Source organism: Carex rostrata, chromosome 23 (assembly GCF_964058835.1).
Source record: "Carex rostrata chromosome 23, lpCarRost1.2, whole genome shotgun sequence".
NCBI lineage: Eukaryota > Viridiplantae > Streptophyta > Magnoliopsida > Poales > Cyperaceae > Carex > Carex rostrata.
This window is the reverse complement of record NC_135940.1, coordinates 4,824,503-4,844,045: the sequence shown is the minus strand read 5'-3', so window position 1 is coordinate 4,844,045 and position 19,543 is coordinate 4,824,503. Positions and strand designations below refer to the sequence as shown.

Sequence of the window (19,543 nt, the reverse complement as noted above, 5' to 3'; positions counted from 1 at the left end):
TTCCTTTGTTTTTTTTGGCAACTTTGGATATGAATTTGTCAATTTTACGTCTCCAATTGGTGCCTGACGGATGTTCAAGTATTTGCAATATAATATGACAAATTAGAATGCCTCTTCAAAGTAATCTAATCTAATTGATATAACAACACAAAATCCGATCCTTGCAAAGGACCAGACGATCATTATCTGTAACCATCTTAGCTCTTGTCGATCGTTTATATTATTTTAAATTGATTACGTATCATACATTTCTCTATACAATGCACAAAATCTCTCTATTATTACAATCTACTCATTTAGGATAAGTGTCATATAATATTATTAATATACATATTAAATAAAAATATTAAGATTTCTAAAAAAATAGCAAACTACTTGATCACCCTAACGTGGGGGCAGTTATGGTATTTTAAAAAAAAAATTTAAGCTCAGAAAACATATTTGCTATCTTTTTTTTGAGGGCATTAATAAAAATTTCGGAAGCATCTAAGACTCGGTAAAAATACAAGGATACTTGAATTTTTAAAACATTAAAAAGCAGTGAAGTCAACCTTTGACCAAGGCACTTTGTGTAGCACCTTTCTCCACCTTTTGTTTTCTTTGTATTATTTTATTTTATCTTTGTTTCGTGGCGTTCGTCCGTTGAATCCCCATCTTGAAAATAAGCAGACAGACTGCTTTTAATATATTTTTTTAGCAGATTAATAATTGATCTCTTTCTTGGAGACTAATCCACAAATTAAACATAGTCAGTGTTGTTGAACCCGTCAACAAAAAACACGTGACTTAATTTATATGAGGTTTGTGGCATCATATATCATATCAATGGGGCTCATCAATTATATATTAACTCAACAATTTTGACAAAGATAAAAAATAATTTATAATGTAAAAGACAACCTCTATAATATATATTTTCTTTAGTGAGTGAAAAATGATATAATTTAGTATAAAATTTAACATTTTTTTTTTGGCGAAATTACCCGTAGGCTTGCATTAACCATAATATAGATTACAAAAAAGCAGGTTACATAACGGAAAGAAAAGACAAAAAGTACACGCCGTATTTAGCTAACTAAATAACGTCTTGCTCTGCCCATATGAGATGACAGGTGGGCCAGGTGAGTTCTTCCCGCTAAACTGAGAATATACTGGAGAAACCAGTAGTGAAAGCTTGAACACCTGCGACAGAAGAAAACAAAAGCAAAAAGTCTAGAAAAATGTAGAAGTATTAAGTAGACAGATGGGCCAGCCCAAACCCAGCTCTTGAGGCCTCCTGTATTGGGCAGTGGCCCAGTAGACGTACAGCCAATGTTGATAGGCGGTGAGCGGTGAGCAGACCCAAGTGCGGTGAGCGGGGAGGATTCTCTTCGTCGGTGAGGGGATACACTAATACCGTGGTCAGAACGAGCTGCCCGCTCACCACCCGATCACAGTGACAAATGAATTATTCGGATTCAGTTCGACGAAATCAAAAATTCGTGATTCATATATAATTTGGAAATGATTCGTGGTTTAAAAAATAGATGTTACGAATTTAAAGATTAAATTTTACATAGAAGATTTATGGAATATTTCACATTGAATTCGGTATGAATAACTTTTTTTTAAAAGCTACTGTCATGCATGGGAGATGGACCCCGCTATGAATGTTTTTCAAAGAAACCAAGTGATGCTGTGAAAGACAGTGACGATTTTTTTTGGTAAAAGCAGTGTTTAATTCGTAGAATTTGGTAAATACGCGAATAATTCGCAAATTATACGTTTAACTCGCCAATTCTTGTATTATACGCGGATTGATATGTTTATAGTCCAAAAACGTTTAATTCACGAATTAAACCCGAATATGGTTACTATGCACCCGACTAGTTGTTCCCCATCTGCTCCTCCATCATCTCCCTGCCCTTTTAAGTTTTCACCCATGAAAGAGTAGGGTTCCAGCGGATACGGATCCGGTCCAATCCGAAACCCCCCCCCCCCTTCTTTTTTTTAAACCAATAAAATATAAATCAAAATTATTTAAACTAAAATTCATTTGACATGATTGCATATTTGAAGTTTTGAAATCAATAATTTTTGTTATAATAAAATATAAATTAATTAAAACCTTTTTTTTTAATTTGAATTTTTTGAGAGTCCAGGCAGGTACGGGTGGGTGAGTGTGGGCAAGCAAGTAGGCATGTAGGCGGTCCTCTTCGAGCGGGTACAGATTTGACACGGTCCGAGTTATTATGGTTTTTTTTTTCAAAAAATCGATCCCAGCCTGTTTTAACCTCTACCCGGATTACCCGTGTATCTGTTCCAAATCCGGCCACGGGTATGGACCACGGACAGTTCGGTCCGGATCCGACCCGCGCGGGCTATTTCAATACACTAATTGGAACTGCGTTCTCCTACAAACTGTGATGACCATTTTGGTTAAGCGCAAAGAAAACTCTTAATTTTAACTACAAAAGATTCCAAAAAGCAACAAAAAATAAAAAATAAAAAATAAAAAATAAAAAATAAAAAATAAAACACAAACTATAGCTGAAACGAACTGGACAAATATATACATATGCCAGCAAATCAGATATTCATATTCCATTTCCTTGCACAAATATCTCTGAAACCATTCAATGGAGAAGCTATCACATCCACAAATGCATTTCACTCTATGCTCTTGCCTCAACTAATAGATATACATATTCCTTCAAGAAGGCAAACTTTAGTTGACTCTACCTAAACATAACACAATTATAATGAAAATGCTTGAGTAACGTTGAATTGTAAAACTCAGCATACAGTGGCATCTGATGAAAACCTAAGAACAACTGTCTTGCCATTTGATGAAGTGCCATATTAATCAAGAGTTTGAGATTTGTGTGCTCTTGTCTCTATCAGCGCATGCACCCTCTGCAAGGGAAAACAAAAAACAAAAAGCAAATTTCTATTAACACCTCACATTCTTATGATGTTGGACAAGCTTTAATTTTCTGTGTTTCCTTAAACCTTAATTTTAGATTTATTTAAATAAAAATCAAATGATGCAGCTTCATTACAATTTAGTCCCCAAAATAACTCCATAGAATTGGACCCAGGGGGTTCAAGTGCAATTCTGTGCTATCACCACAAAGTCAAGAAAAGCGGGTAATCAAATAGAAAAATAGAGTAGGATGCATAATATCAACAGGAAAAGAGGGGCGATTTCATGTGCGCCCTTGCAAAATGTCCAAATATCATGGATATATATATATCTCCTGCAAATCTAGAAATGGCATGCACAAACATCCAAAACACAGTAATATACAAGTATCTGACAAAACATGAAATATCTTCTAATCTGCATAAAAATAAAAGGAACTATGTGGGTGTTTTCTGGAGAACTCACGAGGACATTCGCAAAGGCTGCGAAGTTGTGAGCGGGAATCGAACTCTTGACATTTGAGTAACCAACAGTTCTAGGACATTTTTCCTAGCCAACTGTACTACCTCCCCTTTCTCACAAGGACAGGGTTATAGCAGTATTTTCAACATTCTTTAAGAAGCATACTTTTGGTATATGTTTGATAGTGATGTCTTGTGGCACACATTAAATTATTCCATAAGAAGACTACCCAGGTATTTGTAGGGGGAAGGAAGGGAGATAATTACCTTGAGAGAATCCTCAACTTCATCAAGCTTTTGCAATATCAAATCTCCAGATGGAACTTCCTGTGAATATATTATCTATCTCTGAGAAAATATATTTTACTAATTTGAACTGATTGAACAGAATTGCATTCTGTACTTGTTTCACTAACAAGTGAGAGTAACTTGTTCATAGACTACACAGAACCAATATCAGATAAAAATTTGGACCAAATATTCCTTTTGGAAAACAAGACTAGCTTGTTCAAAACTTAAATTACAAAGCAAACAGTTTTATTCTTATACCAAAGAAGTAGAAGCCTGTTTGCCTAATTGCTCGCTTCTGATACTCGAAAGCTGTGTTAAAACCGCCTATCACAAATTAAAAAAATCTATAAATGAAAAATTTATACAATTGGAGTATAACAGTATTTTCAAGGGTTGGAAAATAGAATGTACCTTCTGAAAATCAGCCGGAATTGCAACCCCCTGTATGTTCACATCATCACTAGCAGGTCTTCTTACACCTTTATATTCTATTCGGATTGAATATAATCCAAAGTATGATTGTATGTAACCTATAAAATAAGAATTACTTCAAATACGGAATGTAAAGGAAAGGGTTTTTAGATGTCACAGGTTTTAGTGTTTTTTCTGTTCTTTTGTTGAAAATATTGCACGGCATATCTCGTATTTGCAAATATGTAACTAAAATTTTTTTTTGGTTATTCGCGAATAGCAATCCCAGTATCAAACAAAATTTAATGAAAAATGATGAATGGACACAATTTGAAAACAGCTCAAACAGAAATATTGTATTTAGTTATATTTTGTAGGAGAAAAATTGTCTTGCAGTTCTGTAGGTGCAAATGCCAGGACATGTCAGGTCTTATTTGTATTTAAAGTATATTACTGGATGCAACTTGGGAAACAAAATATCTCATAGAAAAAAATGTGGTACAAACGAAACACGTCTTGCATTACCTTGTTCAAGAATGACACCAGCAACTGAAGGTAGAATTATGTACTTTTCTTTCTTCAGATCCCCAAAACATGGTATACTTAGAGGTCTGCATACCTAGAATTAATTGCTTACATAAGGTTAGTGATTCTTTTCATGTTTGTATCACACCTTGAAGAAATTACAAATACAGTAACAGCCGGCTCTTACAATTGATTATGTCCGACAACATACGGCAGTGTTTACAAGTTTGCACGGAAACTCGTAAGACACTGAACTGTCGAACAGTACTAATACTGTAGAACTGTTGAAGTACCTACCTTATAAATAATGGCATCAGGAGTGAGGTATAGTTTCTTGGACCTGAACTCCTTCCTAGCGATATAGATTCTGACGGGGAGATAGAGTAGCATTAAAAGACCTATACCCCATGCCAGAATCAGTACCAGAGAATAGAGGACCCACTTGGCAGTCTGATACTTGATAAACCTCTCTTCCATCTCTTCAAAAGAGGCGGTGTACAGTACCATACTCGCGTCTTCTTCATCTTCATCTTTTTCTTTCTTTGAAAAAGAGGGCGAACCGGAGAGGAGGTGCCTCTCCAGAGCATCAATTGGTATTTGTATTGCATCATCATTTGATCCCATTTAATTTGATTGTAGACTTGACTACACCTTCTCCGACAATCAAATCAATACAACTCTGTAACGTTAAACCTAAATCTAAATGAACGTCTTATTCATGTCGCTCTTGCGCTCTCTGATCAAAAGGCGTCGAGCTGAATTGAAGAATTGGGGCGGGGCATAAAATATAATTTGGAAGAGAAAAAGAGAGGAGAGGACAGGAGAGACGAAGAGTATGTTGGGCCGGGAACTCATTGGGCTTTGAATGGTAGGTTGTTACTGGGTCTGGTAGAATATGGGCTGGGCCTATAACGAATATAATGTATTATATCGTATCAGCTACGGCCGAAGCCTTTGGGCCTACAAAAGAGCGTGCGTGATACATGTACATGGATGCAATGGCAGCAATGCAAGGGTCATTCCAATACAAACAGATTAAAGGAAGACGGGATCTGAGACGTGTTTGATAAATGTCCTTTTTTTTTATTATTTGAAAACTTGGTAGGTATTTGATATAACCATATATTATTCAAGAGGAGGGTTCAAATGCCTCCATGTTTTTGTGCCTTCATCATGCCTCCATCTCTCTCCATCATTTTCAAAGTTCAAACAGTCGATCCGAACCGCTCAATCTAACCTCCATACTAAAATATGTTTGGAGACCAAATTTTATATTTTTAGGAATTTTTTTACTATTTTTTTAGATAGGTACAAAATCAGTAAATCTGAACCATCTAAAAACAGTATTTTTGTACCTATCTAAAAAAATAGTAAAAAAATTCCTAAAAATATAAAATTTGGTCTCCAAACATATTTTAGTATGGAGGTTAGATTGAGCGGTTCGGATCGACTGTTTGAACTTTGAAAATGATGGAGAGAGATGGAGGCATGATGGAGGCACAAAAACATGGAGGCATTTGAACCCTCCTCATTATTCAATAACTAGACTAAACAAATTGTTCGTAGCTAAAAAATTAACTAATGAATTAATCTGACGTATTTCTAGTACATGGATGCAAAAAATAATTAGTTTTGTTTTGTTGCAATTGGTTCATCCATTCATACAAAGAGTAAAATTAATTAAGTTGCTTTTAATCTCTGGACTCTCTCAATTACTCCATCAATGGCGATGTCAAATGCATCTCTAACACTCTCCACCTCATACCTTGGTTCCTTGTACACAATCATCGGTATCATGCTGTTACGTTACAGAACTTTAACAATTAAATTCTGAATATTTTAAAGAAAAGAATTGAAAACCGTGCTAACGAAATAGAAATTTAAATCTTAAATTATGCTTCTCTAAATAAGTATGTCAAGTGTGAATCGAAACCGTGTCGAAATTTCGAGATTTTGACACTTTATAGGCTCAGTGCGTCTGCACTGGTGGTGAGTGCGGGTGACTGACCCGCACTGACTTCTGTTTTTCTTAGATTGTTTTCTGAATTTCTCCTTAGTGCGTCCGCACTGGTGTGAGTGTGGATGGGTGATCAAAGTTGGAACCGAGCAAGTGGCCGTAGATCTCTCCTAACCCTCCTATTCAGTAATCCTTTCTCTTCCCGTATCTCTCTAAAATCTCAGATTTCTCAATTTTTCGGGTTTTCATTTTAAACTCGAGATTTGTGTTTGAATTGCTTGTAGACTAGCTCCTTGAGCTTCTTTGATTGTTTATTTGCCGATTCTTTCCCGATTTCATCTCAATATCGAATTTCGATTTTTAGGGTTTTCGTGCCAAAACTGAAATTGGGCATAATCGTGAATTGATTAGTTTAATCCAATCGATTAGGCTTGTAATCGGTAGGGTTATCTCTTGATCTTGAATTTCTAGAACGTTTAACGACTAATTTGAGGTTTTGACCAAATTAGGGTTAACCATTCGGTAAATTGAATTGTTGTGGGAACCAAAATAGTGAACCGGTAAAGGAAGTGTTACCAAAGTGAAATTGTATATGGTTTAGAGGACCTAGATGTAATTGTGTGAGATTTTTAGTAAGAAAAGAGAAATCAAAAGAATTGGTTAAGGAATATATAAGCCCTAATATAACCCGAATAGACATCTCGACCGCTGAACAACGATTAAACCAAGTGTATGTGTAATATAGGTGTAGGCTCGGTCGAGCAAGACTTTGCGGGACATTTCGAGACGTCTGATCCATAAGTACGCGATACGCTCGCCGTAAACATGTGCGGGATTCTTGGACTTGTTTGATATTTCATTTTCAGGAATTAAATTGTTTATTCGTTTGTCATGTTGAATGTCTGATTGTTGCATCATTAAATTGCATAAATCATTTGCATAGCCCAATCAAATTAAACTCGAATTATTGTGAATGAAATGATTTGCATGCTTGTATGGTTGCTGATACCTCGCATATTTAGCCTATATTTGACTTGATTTCATACCAAATTCATGTTCCAAATTGTCAAAACCATGTGCATTTCATTGATATATTCTTAGAATTTGGTACTGCTGAGAGTTTGTTTGTTTTCTGCAGGATTGGAGCAAAATACACGAAGAAACGGCGTTTTTGGACACCTTGGTACGGCCCTTACCAAACTTGGTACGGCTTGTACCAAACTTAGCCGTTTCAGCCTTCTTCCCACCTTGTACGGCCTGGCCGTACCAAATTGGTACGGGCCGTACATAGGTGCCGCCTGACAGAATTCAAATCTTGGCAGAGGCTATATATAGCGGGGGATCTCTCCATTTTCGGGGATTCCACTTCATTCCAGATTGAGAGCTCAGTGAAAGAGAGAAAGAGAGCAAAGGAGCAAGAGGAGAAGATCAAGGAAGAGGAAGAGACGAGAATCGACGGATCTACACCTTCTCCATTCCCGATCTTCAATCTAGTTCTTTCATGACTTTCTCTATCTCTTTTCTTGTATATCTGGACAGATCCATGACTTGTGAGTAGTAGACTTTCGTTTCTAGGGTTTGTAGATGGATTTTCTTGATTTGTGTTGCTTTTCTTGATTTGGATCTTGTATGAACTCTTGTGATTGATTTGATTGTGAATTTGCTTGTCTTGATTGCTTTGTGTTGCTGTGATTGCATGTGGTGTGCCTATAGTGGTAGATCAACCCTAACAAGGTCATGTGACCATTGCCTTCTCTCAACCAAATCAATCCCTTTAGGTAGATTTGATCGAATTGAAGCCGAAAGGTTGAATTCTCCTCTAATCGACAGATTAGAGGTTACCTTAGATCTCCAATCAATCAACTAGAGGATCTGGACCAAAACACGAGAGTTGAGGTTTAGAAACCCTAGAAGGTGAAGAATTGAATCCAAAACTTAGATCTTGAACCAACAAACGAGAGTTGAGGTTTAGGAACCTTAGGTATGGTCAATTGAACCTTTATCAAGAGTTTAATACGAGGTACCAGCAAGAAATGCATCAACTCGAACTTGTAAGCTCTGTTCTGGTAAACCAGTACGGCCCTTACAAGAGTGGTGCGGCTTACCCGTACCAAGCCCCATACGGCTTGGTCATACCAGGTTGGTGCGGCCTGGCCGTACCAACTTGGTAAGGGCCGTACCACTAGAGGCAAATCAGAGATGAAGTCTGAAACCCTTGAAACACCTTTTATCCCAAATCAAAACACAGTTTATACCTTTTCTTGCACATTTACTATTCTATATCATTGTGTGATTGCTTGAGTTGATTTCTTAGGAAAATTAAACACCAAAACCCCTTTTTTCTCACTTCTAGTCTTTAGCTAAGCTAAGTAAAATTCTAGATAAAGAAACCGTCCCTGTGGATCGATACCCGATTATACTCCTCGATAGGGTTGTGCACTTGCAACCCTAATCGGAAGGTGTAATCGAGGTTTAAAAGGTACGCTCCCAAGCATACCGAAACTTGTGTTGCGCTTTACGCCGATCAGTTGCCATTTGTGTCGATCTATTATGATCTGATTTTGATTGAAAGTCACCACGGACTATGTATGTGAGCGGATTTACGAAGTTGAGCTGTATAGCTGACTTGGATCCGACGAATTGTGTGTGTGAGAGGATTTACGGAGTTGAGCTGTATAGCTGACTTGGATCCGACGAATTTGCAAAGTTGAGCTGTATAGCTGACTTTGAGCCTTGGATCCTTCTAGCGCTTTAGGTGAACGACCCTCAGTTTTTCCAGTACCGGTTGGGACAGATGGGTGTCAGATAAAGGGTCCAGCTCGGTGGAATGTCTGTAGGTGTCAGTAACCCTACAGACGAGGGTTTGATAAAGGGTCCAGCTTGAAAGAACATCTGTAGTTATTACCAGCCCTAATGAGTCGAGTTAAGCCAAATACGTGTTTGTTTTGAAATTCATCTTGAAAATTCCGTTAATTGTGATTCATCTGGTTGCATTGTTGTCGAGCATATGCATTCTTTTATTTATGAATATATATCTGTTTGAATCGGTGTTGTATGGATTTCATTTCTGAATATGGAGCTTGATTGCAAGTTCAATAATCTAACTGTGGCAAATTCGCACTGAGAATTTATTCTCACCCCCACTCTTTGGGTCATTTTCAGGTTTATTACACAGATACAGAGAGACGATTTTGGATTGCGTCTGACAGCATAACCACGTGAAATTTGGAATGTGGTTATTATGTAATGATGTTATTGGTAATGCATATAAAAGATCCACTGCTTTGCGTATATATGTCTTAATAGATATATGCGGCAGGCTGTTATATCCGAGATTTGGGGTGTGACACATGCTTATCACATTTTCTCTCATTTCGTTTACCTGCTCCTTGCTATACTTCAACAATGCCTCCTCTATGCTCACTTTCCTTTCCCTCACCTCCTCTTCTGATATAAACACTGAATATTCCGTATGATTCTTCAGAAAGTGCCACATATATTGTGTGTAAGCCGAGTTTGGGTTAAAAAATACTACAACCTGACAAAATAGAGTCAAATGTCGAGCGTCTCGTGAATGAATCCCCTGTCGGTTGCAAGCAGAACTTTGAATGCTTGAACAATTTTATAATTCGAGTCGGTGATTGGCAGTTATTTTTTCCTTGATTGCACTGGAGAAGCCTGCATTCATCAGATCGTGTACACTGATCTATCAGATGGTCTCGAATTGATGTGGTTTGCATATGTCGTCTAGCTCCTGTAAAGGAAAACAGCCAAGGCCTGTCCATGGACCGTACCGTCTCCTGCCATGATGCCACTTGGCTCTCATTTGACGGGTGAAAGTATGTCGGGTATGGAATTGCCACCTTGTTTGTTGTATAAAGGGCAGACTCAATTGCTAGCAGCGTAAAGTTTTCAATCTCTGGTAAGAGCATCAGCTTGTTACCCCAGCTTATTTCTTCTTCACTCGGTCGTCTGTGGTCATAGGTTATCCTTCCCGAAACAAAAAAAATGATCTCTTCCACCATTACGCTACGTACCATTCAGGCCTAGACTTGAGCCATTGAACAAGATCCAGGGATAGGGAATCACGTACCGACATGTTATACCCCCACAAGTGTCGCCCAATATCTAAGCCAGCATACAACGGTACGTATATTGCCGCAGCGATGGAAGAGTTTGTAGTCCGGCACCGGTACTGCTTCATGTGGTTATGGAATATGATCTCTAGAGTGAATTGGTTTGTTGAGTACCAACCAGCCTCGGGAAATACTCTGTTCGAATCATTGAGAGGTGGGCCCAGACCTGAGTTGGCTATAAACAGGCACATGTCGTTCCACCTGAGAGTGTTGCAGTCGTGTAATAAGTCAGAGTTGAAATGAGCCGGGAGGTCGTATGTGTAGATGTAACGGCCAGAACACGGGTCGGTCGGCAGCGAATGGAGTTTAGAGATGAGAGCAAAGCGGAAGTTGGGAAATGGCAAGCCGATAGATTCAGAGCGAAAGAAGAAAAGGAAAAGGAGGCCCTGCGAACGAAATGGCTAAGTAGATGATGTACTTTCTGGTGGATTTGAATTGCTCCATGGATGAATTATGGATGAATGGAGGGGAGGATGATATCTAGTACGTTGATACCGAGATTCAGTACGTTTGTAATTAATTTTAGGATGCAAGTGTACATTGTATTGGAAAGTCAGCTAACAAATAAGTGCATGTTTTTCCTCAAAAAAACAAAAACAAAAAACTAATAAGTGCATGTTTTCATTTCATTTTATAGGTTCATGCTCCTTAAATCCTGTCTCACTAGATCTGTCACTGTAATTCTGTGTGATATATAACCAAATTAATCAGCGATACATAGAGAGTTTCTTTTTTCGGGAAAAAGAATAACAAAAAGTTACAAATTGAATTGTAAAAATTGTAAAATGGAAACAATTAAGAAAAAGATATCTGAGAGTCCGGCTCTTAACTCTTTTTTTTTTTTTAAAAGGCCAGAATCTTCACATTTGATCCAATAAACAGAAGACAGGATTTTGAGTACCCAGCCTTGTATTTTTTTTATTTCTATTTTGTTGCGATTACAAAAATTAAAGAAAAATGCTGTACTCTGAGATTCTGGCCTTCGCTTCCTATTAAAATGTAGTATTCAATCCAGACGGTACCAACAAGTGATATTCCCAAAGTCATCTGGCGCGGCGTTTCTTTTCATTCTAAATCAGATCCTCCATGCATCCATTAATTGAAAATGAGAAAGTCTAAGAATTTGGTTTTATTATAAACTATGAGTCTGTGATAAAAGAAAAGAGTTAATTTCTCATGAACCCTTCAAAAGTTCTTTAATTTCTTATTTACCTCTATACTCTTTATTATATTCAATATGCCCTTTAACTTTGTCTTCTCTTTCTTATTTACCCATTACACAATGATTATGAACTTAACTATAGTTAAAAGACAAAAATATCCTTTAAAAAATTCTTCTTTAAAAATTTGATGAGTCTCCTTGTTTCTACTACGAACACAGCTCAATTTGGGACTATAGTTGGTATGTACCAGTTGGTACGAGGCACAACACCAGCTCTAGTACAGAGAAAATCTGCGTCTGACTGCTCCCAAGCTTTAATTAGAATATTAAGGATTCTTAAAGAAGAAACCAAGACGTTGCTCAAACTGGTTGAGCAGATAAGGCCACAACATAGGTACAGTACCATGCAACAAGAAGGATGTAATCGGTACTGGTACTGGAGCATTGCTAGGATAGCTTTTCAGTTTTTATTTTATCTTAATTGGACTTTTAGTTTATTTTCTCTTTCTTTCTTTTTATTTTATCTTTGTTGCTCTATTTTCCTTTCTTCTTTCTTTCTATTTCTTTTTTTTCCTTTATTTTGTAGGTCAGACTCAACACTCTGAAGTCCTAATTTATTTTCTGAAGTTGCATAACTTTTTTGATGGTAGGTTGGCAATTGCCAGCCTACTATTTTGCATTGATAAAAAATTAATTACAAATGTTCAACCACCTCCTACATATATTACATTACTCAATTAAATGAGATATTCTACTCTTGAAAAAAAAAAAAAAAACCGAGGGTTCATGTTCCACTAAAACCCCTCATCCATTATCTATCCATAGCCTAACTTCCTTGATCGTTTCTTCTACGAGTAACCTAACTGTCTTTGTCTTTTGATTGAAAATTCTACTATTCCGTTCTCGCCACAACGACCATAATCTCGCTGCCCAAGCTGTTATCCACACCAGCCTCAGTTCTTCCGTGTGCATAGCTCCTGCTCCTGCCCATAGTCTAACGTGATCGCTAACACTATTATGTATTGTACCCAAACCCAATTTGAGAAGCAACTGAATCCAGTAAAGCAAGTATGCTTTAGATACTGAACATTCCCAAAAAAGGTGTTTACTCGTTTCCACCATATGACCAGCACATAATCTGCATCCATTGGTAACCTGACATCCTCTTCTCCGTAGCATGTCTCTAGTTAATCGTTTATTGTGTAACATTACCCATATGAATACCCTTACCTTCGGTGGCGTGTTGGCCTTCCAAACTCTCTTCTGATATGGGCATAGCACTCCTGTGGTGTGCAGCATCTTATATGCCGAAGATGTCGAAAAGCACCCCGTAGGCCCCCATCTCCATTTTAGCTCCCCTGAATCTCGCTGTATTGTTGTTGATACCCTGTAGAATGGTAATAGGCTGGAAAGATCTTTTACAAAGAAAGATTGATGTTGTTGTTCGCCTATTTGGTCAATTTCCGTCCTGCATCTCGCTGTATTGAAGTTGCATAACTTGTATAACCGTTATTTATATCAATGAAATGGGAGCTTGACTTCTATATTTTCTCAAAAAAAATATAACAATTGCGGTCCTGCAACATGCACAACACGAGGTGAAGCTGCTGGGTTTCAATCTTCATTAGCTAATTTGGTTTTATTTTTATATTTTATTTTTCTTTCTTTGCTTTTTGTATTTTTAACCTTTCTTCTGTTTCTACTAGCTCAAACTTCTTGAGCTCCATTTTCTACCCTCATGCTCCAAACTTCTCGGGAGGATCCACCCAACCTCCTCTTATTCTCCTTTAATTTTGCTGACTGCGCCTCTTCCTTAAATGCCCAAGTCTCCTTCTCATTTTCTGTTCTCACCCCTCTTCTTTTCATTTATATTTTCAAATTGAGTTGTGTTTGCAACAGAAAATAAGAAGACTTATCAAACTTTTAAAGAAGAGTTTCTGAAAGGTTATTATTGTCTTTTAACTAAGGTTAAGTTCATAAGTATTGTGTAATGGACAAATATGAAAGAGAACACAAAGTTAAAGGACATATTGAATATAATAAAGAGTAAAGGGGTAAATAAGAAATTGAAGAAATCTTGATACATGAGAAATTAACCCAAAAGAAAACTAGCCGGGCTTTCTCATTTTCAAGTAAAAGAATGATATTTTCCTTTTATTAGAAGGAATCAAGGAAAGCTGGATTAGAGTACGTTTTTTTTTTTTTTTTTTTTCCGTTTAGAAATCTTTACATTTCAATTTCTGATTTTGTACTTTGTATTTTCCTTTTTCCTACAAAAACTATCCCAGATAGAGAGATCATCAAAAAGCGTGACAAAAGAGATCTAAACTCTCCGTTTTGTTTGATTCCTTCTTACTTTTTTTTTTTTTTTTTTTAGAGAAAGGATCCTGTTTAGGGGTGCAAAGGTAAAGAATAATAAAAATAAAAATAGTGTATTTAATAAAATGATTATTGATGCTCTGAACGATATTTTGTCTTTAATCGGGAAACTAATGTTCCTCAAAACAAAAGAATGTGCAATTAATAATTGTAACTATTAGAAGGAAATAACAGGCCACGAAGGCCACTGTATAGATCTAGGTTTGTAAATAAACTTTTTTTATAATATATTTGTTACTTTGGCACTTGCCAACTAACCATCAAAAAATAAAAGAAAAAATGATGACGGAGGTGATACATTAGCCATTTGTAAATTTATTTGTTTTAAGTTCATATATTTTGTTGGTGCGAAAAATTAATTTATTGGATGTTCCCGGATAAAAAGGAAATGAATCGGAATTGTCTAATATCTTAATTCATTATTAGTATCGTGTCCATGAGTTACTATAAAACATATTAATATATTATAAGATTTAACATTAAAATTAAACTGAGAGACAAATAATAAATAACAATAAAAGAAACAATAATAAATGACTGTTTTAATTCAATAATCTTTTATTAAAAAGTCAAAACAAGAAAAAAGAAATAGAAAGGAAAAAAAATAAGAAAATGAAAATCAGGTGGAACAAATCTACAATTCATGCCAGGGCCTTGATCTTGGGTTTCCGATGGCTTTGTGGTGTTTTAACATAAGGGGTTTCAATCATTGGCCAAGTTTAATTGACATCGATCTAAGCATTTGTTTAAAGGGTTATTGACTCTGAATTTGCTTATTGGATCAAGTGAATCTTACTGGAAATGCACAGCACAGGTGCAATAGTGCTACAAGCTTTGATTTGTGTCATTTCATATTCATTTCATAATTTTTTTTTTTTTTTGATAAAAGCTTTTCGCCCGTTTCGTTTCATAATTTTATCCATGTAGATACATTTTCCTATGTCTTACATACACTTTTATAATTTTTATAAGATCTTTACTAATTTATTCCACTAGTTCTACATACATGCTGGCACTTTAGGGTTTATTGAACAGTCTGTTTTGTAAAAATTAAACAGGACAACTCACATGACCAAATTTGGTATTGTTGGTGTCTAAATTTCCAGGAGATCATAAACGTCAAGCTCAACGAACTTCAGAATTTTCTAAAGCTTCTAGCCATGTCAGGATTTCAGTTCAGTGATCAACAGTTCTATACCAGCTTTGGTTCTGATACCAGTCTTCGTAAATTTCAGAATACGAACTTTAGAAAGCTTTCAGAAATTGTAGAAACACTAAGTGTGAAATTTGTTTCGTAATTGTTCATGGTGATGTCCTTTACTGGCTCATGGAGCAGTGCGACTAAGTTCCTTTTCTAACCCTTTTTTCTTTTTTGGTTTGTAACAGTGTTCACTTTGGGTTGTTTGGTACCAGTTGCATCTCACTTTTCTTTTCTTCATTTGATTGCCTGGTACAGTGATTGGGGTGTACTTAGGGACTGGTTTGGCCGTTTAGGATACCTTAACATTGATATAAACAAGTTTTAGGATTTCAACACAGTGGCTTATATGCATATGCAAAGATCAAGCATCCAACATTTAATTTTTATCAAAATTTCATTTTAATCTTGTCAGACATTGTGAAAATATTTTTTCAATAAGGACCCCTATATTGTCTTTATCTAAATTTATAGAAAAACAGTACATGTAAGTCTTTTTATATTGAGAATCATTAGATGCTCTCCATCAGAAAACAAATCTCAATTAGGTCGTTGTAGTCAAATAATAATTATTCTATGCCTTAATTAATGCATTGTTCATATAAAAACCTTTTGGAGTACCTCCACTACTTCAGTGTAGCTAACTCTAGGGAAGGTGTCTTGTGACAGCACAGCCTAGATTCGGTGCATGCATTTGTTGTCAAATTGTATTGATGAAAATTTTATGACATCAGAACAAACTGTCAGGATTGAGTTAGATAAGGACTTCAAGCAATCCTCTGCACAATTCATTGCACACTGGAAAGGCAAAACAAAGGTAGTTTTAGCACATCCATATTAACAAAACTTTGTAATAAAATGTAGAAAATTTTAGATATATGTCCATCATAACTTTAATAATTAGATATTTACCCATCAAAATATGAAATTAATTATTTTCCCGTCTAAACTCATTTATTTTATTAATATCCCTGTTTCTTAGTTGAATCATTAAAAAATAAAAATTAGTATCAATAAAAATATAAAAAGGCAGCTTTGCCCATGCCATTGATGGGATCAGGGAGCTTCTCCTAGAGGAACAAATGCACTGCTTTTATAATAAGAGAAAAACTTAGAAGTAGTAAGGTAAGTCACATTCTTGAATTGCATGTGGTATGTCCCACACATTAGGCAAGTAGTTCATGATGGTATTGGTAGCGTTGTTGTCAGATGAGTCTTCCGATTAACCATTTGACGACGTCAAAGAAGAAAGATGAGTAATGCAAGCTTGTATCTGAAGGTTGCTAGGATTAGTTAGGTTGTTATATGATTGTATACACTATTACACTGCCTATCTAAAGATGTATCTGTATCAAACATGAGAATAATGAAAAGAAATACAAGAATCTTGTCTCAACTCTATTCTCTATATAATTATTTAGACATTATCAGAGCATATCCTAATCCCTTTCCCTTTACCAGTATCCTAATCCCTTTTACCAGAAAATTGTTTTCTTCATGAATACCAACAATTCACAAACCACTAAAATCACCCCGCCTATCCTGATTTTGACTGATCACATAATCCATGTAAACATTCCAGGTTCTGAAAAATTGAATAAAAAACAACTTTCTAACCGGGAAATCATAAATCGAACTGATCATCGACGGTTTTTGACTTTTACATCACCTGGAAGCTATGTTACCCTGACACTCCTAGAAACTCATCGTACCCGTGTCCGACACGTATCCGACACCGACACTCCTCTGACACGGCCACGATACGTATCAGACACGCCAGCTGGCGCGTCGCCTTACGTGGCGTATCCTTAGTCCTTTGATACGGTCTCCGACACGCTTTGACTCGTCTGGATACGACCTGGACACTGCTCTGACGCGTCCGGATACGCCATAAATACTGCACATTTCGTTGCATGGTCCATCACTGACCCTGTGCACCGCGCCTGCAGTGGACCGCCAGCTAGTTGCTGCTCCTAGTGCACCCAGCATCCTGTGAACCGCGCCAAAATGTTTATTTCATTGCTCCAAGGAGGATTCGAACTCGGGTTTCAGCTGACAGCGCCAAATGGCTTAACCACTGCACTACTTCACATTTGGTGATATAATCTTGTAGCGTTTCTATTTAATGTATATCCAGATTTTTTGATATTTAATTTATATAATACAAGTATTATTAAACTAATAATATAATATAATAAGCGTGTCGTATTCTTGATTTTTGAGAATTGCCGTATCGCCGTACCCGTGTCGTGTCTGACACGACACCCGTACCCGTATCCATGCAACATAGCCTGGAAGAGTCCCTGACACCGATCTGGTAAGGCACATTCTCTGTGGACTTGGATCGGACTATAGTTCTTTTGTTATAGCACTGATTACTCGATCACAAACTTGTTAGTTGAAGGATTCAATATAGTAGTGGTAGCCACGAAACATTAAGTAGTCCTCTAATATGTCCAGGAGCCTACTCATTTATATTAATTAATAAAAAAGAAATGCAAAAAGTCAGATTTGAAATTGAATTAAAAAGCATGTGACTAATTGAAGTATGTTCAACTTAAAATTTTTTATCCATTAGATTAATCCATTAGTAGATCAGCTCAGATGAATTAAACATTAGGTTTATCATTTTAAACAGTTTTAATCTGTCGCTTGATCTTTTCATAGGGGAAGAGCATGTTAAAAAAATCTAGGGTTTCAATTTTTGCTAAAGACTGACAAAATTGTGAGTTTGTCGGAGAAGAGATGAATGCTTTCTCACCATACTTCTCAGCGTAAGAACGAAGAGAAGAAAAAAGAAGGAATGGTCATATTCCGTCCCCTCCGCTTCCGATCAGTTACGCAACAAAGAAAAGCTCGCTAAAAGGCAGTCTATTCAATCTTGAGTCGAACAGGAAGGGTCGTAGCGTTCCGTAGTAGAACTTCCGATCAGTTACGCAAATAGGAAGTCGTTACAAGCAGTCTATTCAATTTGTAACGTATTGGGGTGTGTTTGGATCACTCAAGAGTTAATCTTGGGTTAATTTTGGGTTAGGTCACTATTTTCAATTCTTGTTGATTCAAATATGAATTAACAAATTGGATTAACTTAAGAATAGCTCTATTCTCTTCTTTTTTTTATTAATTTTTATTCCTATTTTTTATGCTATGCAGCTTGAATTTGCTTTGACGAGTCTTGTATCTAACTTCCCTGCTCCCTCTCCGTCTCCTCTAGTTCTACGATGCTGAAACACACACTCCATTCTGTGGAACAAAGCGTAAATGCTCGCATTACAGTGAGCTTGGTCATTGTAAAAAATAGAAGTCCGCAACTTAGTAAAACTAGAGGTCATGTACATTTTGTCATTGCATTTATTTCAAATATTAATTATTTTTTTTCTAACAAATAAGATATGCAGACGCTACAACTTGAGATCGCATCTACTATTTAGAAACTAAAGTATGCTTAACATTATTCTTAATCTAACGTAAGATTTCTTGATTGTGTAGAGTTTATTAATTAACATGGAGAAACTTAGAAGAATGTATAGTTACAACATTCTAGTTATTTCTAATTCTTTTTTTTCCCCAAGTTTTAATATGAATTATATGTGTACTATCTATTGTGTCAGGAAAAAAATAAATTTAGAAATGAAAATCATTGGCTCTGGTTACAAGAATGTGCCTCCAAATGTGCAAAGAATATTTGAAGAAATTGGCTTTTCTAATGGAAGAAACTATTGTATGGAAAGCTGAGGATTTAGAATTAGCGATAGATAAAGAAAATAGATAGCTAGCTAAAAATTGTTGATGCATTTTTTATTACTGATTATGTCATATTTGTCCAATTTATTGTATTCTCTATTCCAAATATTTTTGCATGACTCCTGTGACATGTTAAAATATTTTGCATGTCAAACAGCTTTTGGATAAAAATGAATGCTTTCAAAGATCTTTAGTACCTAATAGATGGAAAGGACAAATAGCGTGCTTTACTCATCAGGATCATTTAATTATTTTTATTACACTATAATTCTTGAGTAAATTAGAGAGATTCCTCTGATATTGCTTATTTGCTGTAAAATTGCAACTTAAAATATGAAGCTCTAAAATATATTTTTATTTATCAAATAGCGTGA

The 19,543-nt window shown here is 36.1% G+C and overlaps 2 protein-coding genes and 1 long non-coding RNA gene across 3 annotated transcripts; all 3 read right to left on the bottom strand.

Moving 5' to 3' along the window:
* Positions 1-2,529: 2,529 nt before the first annotated feature.
* On the bottom strand, positions 2,530-5,387 carry LOC144575102 (uncharacterized). Its single transcript, XM_078325219.1, has 6 exons — positions 4,891-5,387; positions 4,594-4,687; positions 4,069-4,187; positions 3,916-3,981; positions 3,634-3,693; positions 2,530-2,895 (listed from the first exon to the last, which is right to left on the bottom strand). Exons 1-6 carry the CDS (start codon positions 5,215-5,217, stop codon positions 2,842-2,844), a joined length of 720 nt encoding a protein of 239 aa, XP_078181345.1. The 5' UTR covers positions 5,218-5,387; the 3' UTR covers positions 2,530-2,841.
* Positions 5,388-6,273: 886 nt separating this feature from the next.
* Positions 6,274-10,575, bottom strand: LOC144575204 (xyloglucan galactosyltransferase MUR3-like). The gene is made up of 3 exons (XM_078325318.1): positions 10,089-10,575; positions 9,933-9,997; positions 6,274-6,366 (listed from the first exon to the last, which is right to left on the bottom strand). Exons 1-3 carry the CDS (start codon positions 10,573-10,575, stop codon positions 6,274-6,276), a joined length of 645 nt encoding a protein of 214 aa, XP_078181444.1.
* A 5,400-nt stretch (positions 10,576-15,975) lies between these two features.
* Positions 15,976-17,096, bottom strand: LOC144575058 (uncharacterized). Its single transcript, XR_013518349.1, has 3 exons — positions 17,043-17,096; positions 16,537-16,698; positions 15,976-16,071 (listed from the first exon to the last, which is right to left on the bottom strand). It is a non-coding gene; the product is annotated as an uncharacterized LOC144575058 (long non-coding RNA).
* Positions 17,097-19,543: the final 2,447 nt, after the last annotated feature.

Excerpts from the sequence above, each read along its gene's own strand:
- LOC144575102 (XM_078325219.1), bottom strand. The coding sequence starts at position 5,217 with ATGGGATCAAATGATGATGCAATACAAATACCAATTGATGCTCTGGAG. Across the intron at positions 4,188-4,593 it reads TGGTGTCATTCTTGAACAAG|GTTACATACAATCATACTTT; the intron begins GTAATGCAAGAC and ends CTTATTTTATAG. Across the intron at positions 3,694-3,915 it reads AACAGGCTTCTACTTCTTTG|GAAGTTCCATCTGGAGATTT; the intron begins GTATAAGAATAA and ends ATATATTCACAG.
- LOC144575204 (XM_078325318.1), bottom strand. The coding sequence starts at position 10,575 with ATGGTGGAAGAGATCATTTTTTTTGTTTCGGGAAGGATAACCTATGAC. Across the intron at positions 9,998-10,088 it reads ATTTGACTCTATTTTGTCAG|AAGAGGAGGTGAGGGAAAGG; the intron begins GTTGTAGTATTT and ends TGTTTATATCAG. Across the intron at positions 6,367-9,932 it reads TGAAGTATAGCAAGGAGCAG|GAACCAAGGTATGAGGTGGA; the intron begins GTAAACGAAATG and ends ATTGTGTACAAG.